This window comes from Carex rostrata, chromosome 3, assembly GCF_964058835.1.
Source record: "Carex rostrata chromosome 3, lpCarRost1.2, whole genome shotgun sequence".
NCBI classification, from domain to species: domain Eukaryota; kingdom Viridiplantae; phylum Streptophyta; class Magnoliopsida; order Poales; family Cyperaceae; genus Carex; species Carex rostrata.
The window spans coordinates 6,859,723-6,867,916 of NC_135920.1; the positions used below are offsets into that span (position 1 = coordinate 6,859,723).

Sequence of the window (8,194 nt, forward strand, 5' to 3'; positions counted from 1 at the left end):
GGGGGGTTTGTTCTAACAATTCCTAAATTTGGGTTCAATACCCGAATAGAGAGTTTTTAAAACAATAAGAGTAAATGAATGAAAGAAAGATTAGATTGCTTTCTAGATGAGAAGATCTAGGGGTCTTTGGTCTACATTCTCTTGCTAACTATATCTATTCGGTATTTGTTTAAGTTCATGTATGATTTGATGAGGTTTCTAACCTAATATGTCATTAAGGGTCACTTTCGTGAATTAATAACGTGTCTAAGTAATTCGGACTTCACGGTTAGGTCCTTCACCCTAGCTACTTAGACCATAAGCTCTTGTTAGTCTCTCCTCTCCTCAAATATTGATACTTCACGATTAAGTCCTTCATACCAATACCCGATTCGATTTGAGATGTCCTAATTAGGGTTTGCCTTCACGGTTAGGTTCTTCACCAAATTCCTAACCTTAATTTCTATAGTTCTGGTTTAGATCACAAATTGGTTACAATCCTAATCTAAACCTAGGGTATTTGCATTCATAAATGGTACTCTCCTCTCGTCCTAACTTCTTTGGATCCTTTGACAAAGAGATACCAAAGCGGGACTACAGCGATTTCAAGTACTAATTATGTAATTAACACAAATGATAAATCACAGAAATTAACATCAAATCCCAATAAAACAATCATAACAAAGACAAATAACCGAATAAGATACAATTAAACAAGTTCATGCATTGACCTAAACCCCTAGAAAGAGGACTACTCCCTCATGGAGAGATCCATTACAAAAATTGGCAAAGTAAGAAGAAATGAAATAAAGGAAGTAATTACACCCTTTGACAAATTAAAAACCTCTATCTTGCCGACTTCTTGCTCAGGAAACTCTTCTTCTCCTTGCTTGAAAGCTTTCCTTTTCTCCAGAATTTATCGCTAAGTATTGTGTATAGAGAGAGAATGAAAGAGATAGGGATGATGTGTGAGATGGGAAGAGATGATCATGTGTGAGAGATTAAACCCCCTATTTTATAGCCAAGGATCATGCCCAATTAAGAGGCTAGGAAGTGGAGTTAGTGGGTGTTATATTTGGATTGTTTTCCAGGATTGTATTGTCCACATTTGGCTGTAAAAACGTGTCATTGGTGCGCCAAAAATAGAAACCGTGTTGAAAACGTGTAATTTTGGCTGTCTGCGAGTTTTGTGCGTCCAACTGACTCCAAATTTCCTTTTTTAGTTTCTCATGTTGTAGATCTTCTTCCTAGCTTTCCAAAAAGTGGTCGCAAGCCTAAATCGGAGTTACGAGTCAAAAGTTATGACTATTTTAAGATCAGGCTCCAGTTATGCGTTATGCTACAGTGCGGTCAGGCCACCCGCACTGCTACAGTACCATCCGCACTGGGATCCGCACTGCGGCTGAACCACCCGCACTGCGGTTGAACCACCCGCACTGCGGTTGCATCGAGATCCGCACTAGGCTCGGACTTTTCCTGTGCGACCAGAGTGCGGCTGCATCGCGATCCGTGCGTCCGCATAGATATCCATGCATCCGCACGGATTTTGATGTATAGCTTATTATATCTTTTTAAAATTGGCGCGCGTCCAGAAATCCATCTAAGTACTTATTTTGGCCATATCACAAACCGTGTGTCCGCAATGAGCAGTTTTCTTCGGTTTTCTTCATTTTTCTTCATTTCCTACAAATTAAAACCAAACAAACGCAGTAACTTGATCCAAGGTGTATTATATTCACTTTATATTCAAAATACAAGATATTTGGTGTTATTTCGTAATAAAAATCAGATCGAATATGTATATAATTTAGGCCTATCACTCTCAATTGGATAATTTGTGCTAATAGTCTAGCAAATGCAACATTTCTTGTTGCTAACAAACTCATATGTGACTAGTGTGTTGATGCATCAATTAACACCACAAAATATCTAAACGGTCCACATGGAGGTGTAATAGGTCCACATATATCTCCTTGAATTCTTTCTAAAAATGAAGGAGCTTCAGGTCCAACTTTATTTGGAGATGGTGTAATTTTCCAAGAGAGCATGCTTCGCATGTCATATCTTTTGATAATAGAATCTTCAGGTCCTTTAGGGGATGCCAATTTGCACTTTCAATTATTCTCATCATCATTATATTTCCTAGATGACCTAGTCTGTCATGCCGCAATGTAAATAACTTTGGATCAACTAACTTCTGGTTAGTAACCATATTTGATTCTATTATACTTGTATAAGTACCATATAGTCCAGAGGACATTGCTTGCATCTTTTCCATTATGATTTTCTGGTTATTCTTAATAGATGTGATATGAAGATATTCGCAATTTCTCTCATTTATAGTTTCAATATGATAACCATTCTTTCGAATATCTTTAAAACTTAGTAGATTTCTTCTGGATCTACTTGAATATAATGCATCATCTATTATTAATTTTGTTCCTTTAGGTAATAAAATACAAGCTCTTCCGGAGCCTTCAATTAAATTACTTGTACCAGATATAGTATGGATATTAGTCTCACCAAGATGCAATTGTGAAAAATATTTCTTACTTTTCAATATGGTATTTGTTGTTCCGCTGTCTACTAGACATGGATCTTCTTTACTTATCATTGCGTCAGTCATTTTCATTTAAAATAAAAGAATGCAATAATAACTCCCACTTATTCATTAACTTTATTTGCATAAAGAAAAATTAAAATGTAAATTTAAACCTTTATTAAACATAAACATAAAATTGTACATTTTATTTTTCTCCTTTAATAAAAGTGTTTATTTCTTCATCCACATTATGGAAGAAATCTGACACATCAAGATGTGTATCCATATGGCATTAATTTCTGGGGTCATTTTCAGTAAAGTTAGTTTTCCCATTTTTCTTAAGTGGCATACAACATGTACATAACCAATAATTTGTCATCCCACATGTGTAACAAACATTTTCAGGGTGTTTTCCTTTCTCATTTCTATTAATATGTATTTATAACAAAATACAACTTCAGGTAATTAATAACATAACTTCAAGTTATGATAAATGAAAATGGAGATAAATTCAAGTTTTGTGAGATTTGCCATATGTACTACAAAATAGATACATATTAATAATTTCAGATTATTAATACCATAACTTTAGGTTATTAATGCCATAAGTTCAGGTTATTAATATCATAACTTCAGGTTATGAAAAGGGAGATAAATAAATATAAATAAAAGAATACGTAAATGCATGAATAAATAAATTTAAATATATTAATAACTTCAGGTTAATATTATATAACTTCAAGTTATAATAAAATATTTTATTTAATAACTTCTGGTTGTTGTTGTTGTTGTTGTTGTAACTAAAGGCTTGGTTGTTAAATTGCTTGGCTAAAGCCTACCCCAACTCGTTTGGGACTAAAGGCTTGGTTGTTGTTGTTGTAACTTCTGGTTATTAAATTGCTTGGCTGCGCAATTATAAAATTTAATTTGAAATAACTCCGGGTTATATTTTCATCCAATGACCTATAATAACTTCCGGTTATTATATTGATTTTATATAAAAATTTCTAATAAAACTTCAGGTTTTTTAATTGAGAATAACTTCAGGTTATTATTCATCTAGTGGTTTATAATAATTGCTGGTTATTATATTAATTTTATACTGAATTTCTAATAGAACTTCAGGTTCTAAATAAACATTTAGTTTTGATAATAACTTCAAGTTATTATTCCATCATTCACTTCAAGGAATGATTTTTATAAACTAAAACAAATATAATCAAAAATTTAAATTAATGAAAGATATACAAATTAATGACATAAATTACTTATAGGATTACTTTGCAACTTCCGAGCAATTCGTGCTGATAACGTGTTGTAAAATTAAAGATAAAGAAAGTAAACAAGATATTGAGAATGTATAACAATGACTATCTTTTATTGATATGCTTTTCTTGTGTGTATCTCTTTTAAATGAGAGGGAGAGAAGAACATATAGAGAAAGAGAAAAAAAATCTTAGAAACATTCTTATGAGAGAATCAGGAAACATTCTCATGAGAGAATCAGGAAACAATCTCATGAGAAAATCAGGAAACAATCTTATGAACATCCACATAAATCATAATTAATTTGATTTATAACAATTCTTCAATTTCTAAATATATAAAAAAATGTAAATTGAAGAACAGGTGGTTTGTGATAGTGAAGAAAAGGTGCTCTAACACGGAAGGCATCCGTAGATTGCCGAGGGATACGACAGCTACAAGCTTAACAAAATTATTGCACCAAATAATAGGCAAATAATCAGAATCGCCAGAATATTACAGCTATTTAATATTATTAGTGTTCCGTACGTTCTTTAGATATATGATCGTGCGTTCTTCTTTTTCAATATTACAAATGTAGTATCTTAAAATAGCAGTACAAAAACCATTCAAAATATTTGGGGTATCCCCGTATCGGGCACGTCTTTGACTGTGCAAGAATTAATGCAAAATTACTATACGGAACAGATCTGTTCAAAACTGAATTAATTTACCACCAAAAGAAGTGCAATGATCTTCTTTTCTATGGCTTAAAAAAAAAAAGATCTTATTTTCTATTTTTTTTATTTCGAAATTTTTTCCTTCTTTCATTAGAATGATAAACCATCTATACAAATCTTCAAAAAGATATTATTGGATTGAGATAATTTATGTGATAATAAACTTTTCAAAACCTTCCGTACAATAATAGTAGAGTTCATAATTCTTCGTATTGTACGACATTTTTAATAATTGGAATTGATAGTATATCATTCAACAATATATATGTATAAAGTTTTCACATATGTACGTAAAATATTTAGTTTAAATTTTTCGATATCTTGTAAAAATAAAAGCATGAAGGAATAATGAAAAATCAGATATTTAAATTCTTCTTATTTAAAAAATAGTTGTTGAACATGTTTGCTGAGGGAGTTTATTGATGAATCGTTCATCCGATCATTGACTAAATCGATGTTGGTTTAATTTTGATAATATTTGTTTACATTGTTTGACGGTTCAATTTTTGTTTTTTTTGTCAAAGATCATTATATTTTCTCCCAACTCCAAAAATAAAGTGCTCGATATATATATTTTTTGAAAAGGCTTAGCTACTAAGTGATAGTTACATTAATCTCAAAGCTACATCCTGCTTTGAGTTGTTACAGCAAAAACCTCAAATTTGAAACCACCAGTTTTTTGGAATATGGCTTACGAAAAAAACAGACATCCTCTCTAGACTAGCCTATTCATGTTCTTTTTGCTGCACCTGTGCAGTATCTCAATTCTCAACCATAGAGATCTCTCTGCTAAAATCCTTTCAGCCAGCAGTCTCCACATCAGGAGTCCGCATCGTCTGCATTAACTCAAAAGAGCATTTTTGAGTTAATAGATATCGACCGTCCGATTGTAAACGGAGTTCATCCGATTTCTTCTTGAAACATAAGAAGTTTTTAATATTTGTGGATTTAATTCGCACGAATCTTAAAGCTTATCGGACGGTCCAGATGTATTAACTCAAAATATTTCTTTCTGAGTTGATGCAGAGGATACGAATTCCAAGAACCTGAGCAATGACAGCAATCTAGTTGACCATTCCTTCTTACTGACGGCCTCGTGCGGCAATTGAATGACTTGTCCCATGTCTCCTCAATTGAATCTCCTGTAACCTAAAGTCCTCAATTATGGAGAGTACCATAGGCGCCTCTACCGTTTAAAGCAACAACTTTAAAAAGCGTACGCGATATTCTAAAAAAAGATCCACATAAAAAAGGAAACAGGTCCTTTGTAATTCAATTGGATCACGTATAGAGTCATTTGCAAGTGGACGCATGATAGAAAGTTTTATTTTATGGTTCACCACACAGAATGCCTAATTCGTGAAGTTCACATAGAATCTGAATTTCCTTTCGTTACACGTTAACAAGTTAATAACGCGTCTCGCCTCCATACCTGACTGCTCTGCAGTCTCCAAAGAAAGTTCTTCTGCAATCATCCTCATTTCACCTCAGTGGAATTACAATCTTCAAGTTAAAAAATAGACCTGAAAATGGGCTATTAAATTTAGCAAATGACGTACTCGCCATTATTACAATGAAAAAATAATATTTCTAAAAGGTTAAAATATCAAGGTACAAAAATATAAATTTATACATTCAATGTTTAGACTGACATCTATTTTTTATTCATGGCACAGATAAAAATGGATCAATCCGTGTGCAATGAATAAATATTGCAGGGTACATGTACATAGTTAGACTCAAAAGACCGATTTGGTTCAGTCTCTAAAAACGAAAAGTACTTGCTCTATAAAAACCCGGACAGCCCATTCTGTTTCTCCATTGCTTCTTTATCTTCTTCAACTTTTCCCTTATAGTTTCTTTTTCACCATGAGCTACTACGACCAGCACCAACACCCCGTCGGCGTACCTCCTCCCCAAGGTACTTTAACGATTCTTTATCTCTCTTCCTATTAATCCTCTCAAATCTCGAATCTGAGTTCTTTATTATCAGATCGGGTAATTTCTTTTCTTTTTCTGACTGATTGATTGGCATTTGTTTTGATCTGGAATTAATTAGGGTATGGGAAGGATGGTTATCCGCCGCAGGGTTATCCACCACAGCAAGGGTATCCGCCTCAGGGCTACCCGCCACAGGGATATCCTCCACAGCAAGGGTATCCTCCACAGCAAGGGTATCCTCCCCAGCAGGGGTATCCTCCTCCCTACGCGCAACAACCTCAACAGCAACAGGGCAAAAACAATGTTGGATTAATGGAGGGATGGTATGTAATCCTTTATCTCTCTTTGCCTATCTCTGCCCGAGAGCAGAACGATCCAAAGTGTGCATGTTTATTTCCAGATCTAGATTTCTGTAAGGAAAAAGTTTTTTAAATTGTTATGGCGTTCGATTAGAACATGCTATCGTGCACCTGAGTTGTATATCTCCCTGGATTTATCCTCACAAGTCACAACAGAAAAATCGTGCGTCAGAACATTCGTAATTCGTTGGAGATATTTTGGTTGCAACTTGCACGATTTAGGCGTTTCCATGGATAGTGAACTCTTGTTTATTTGGTTAGTGTCCGGTGTATGAATTGTGTTAATTTCCAGTCCAAAATTAAATTGCTCTGGTTTATTCGCCCGGTATTCCCGGTCCATCTAATTTCTATTGCTTCGGACTTCGGAGACATCCCTGGCGCACGATAGCAAATTAACGTTTGTGCTAGTTGGTAGCTTCAACCAACCTTTAAAAAAAAAAAATTGAGCATTCCCTGCACTCGGTGCACATTGCTGGTGTTGCTTTCAGTGGGACCAAAATTAGAATACCAGTCTCTACTCTCTAGCGGTAAACCTAAGCATCTTTTGGCAGGGTGGGTGGGTCCCGTTCGGCGGCCGATGCGACGTGATAACTACTAATCACGTTCATTTTGTGACCTACAAGAGTGCGTAACCAAAACACAATTAGTTTAATGAAAACTTACCTGCTACGGTTCCATAAAAATTTTATTATTCGTCTCCTAGTTCTTAGGTTACGGTTAATACACATACATAATTTCCTCAATTGATTCGTTGTTAAGCAATCGAGTTATGTGGATTTTGGACCTATTTAAGAGTTGTATAATTTTATTTTGAACATTTTAGATCGAACTTAAAGCCCTATCAAAAACCATAACTGATCCAGTGATCTGAATTCATCATATATTTGGTCGTGTTTTGACCTTCAACTAAGTTGTTCTTTTCATTTATTTTTGTAGTTTGGCTGCCCTTTGTTGCTGTTGCCTCTTGGAAGCATGCTTCTAGGGGAGAAATAAAGAGCTTTGGCTGAGTCGGGTTCTTTGTTAGGAGGCAAATTAGAGATTTTATGCTATTTTATATTATTTTCTTATTGGAAGTGATCCCTCTTCGTGAGGTGGTTAGTTTAATGTTTATAGTTTGATGATATGATTTGTTGCCGTGTGGAATTCTTCTCTCAAGCTGTTTGATTCTCAATTTTTTTTTTGTTTTTTTTTTTGGGTTGTGTCAATTCTTTAATTATTATTTGTTTATGTTATATTTTTACTTCTTTTTAATATATTTCGTACGTCATGCATAGACAGGCGATATCATAGATGGAGTAAATGTTATAAATTTCTGAAGAATATGCCGGAATATAACAACATTATAATATTATTCCATATTCGTGCATAGATAACCAGGTCCTACGAAA

The 8,194-nt window shown here is 34.1% G+C and overlaps 1 protein-coding gene across 1 annotated transcript in view; it reads left to right on the forward strand.

The window, feature by feature from the left end:
* WIH1 (cysteine-rich TM module stress tolerance protein) overlaps positions 1–7,977 on the forward strand; it is a 27,507-nt gene extending 19,530 nt beyond the window's left edge. The window contains exons 2-4 of the mRNA XM_078299061.1: positions 6,361–6,427; positions 6,566–6,770; positions 7,743–7,977. Coding sequence (XP_078155187.1) covers positions 6,376–6,427; positions 6,566–6,770; positions 7,743–7,788 — 303 coding nt within the window. The 5' untranslated portion in view covers positions 6,361–6,375 and the 3' untranslated portion in view covers positions 7,789–7,977. The remainder of the gene's footprint in view (positions 1–6,360; positions 6,428–6,565; positions 6,771–7,742) is intronic.
* The last annotated feature ends 217 nt before the right edge of the window (positions 7,978–8,194 follow it).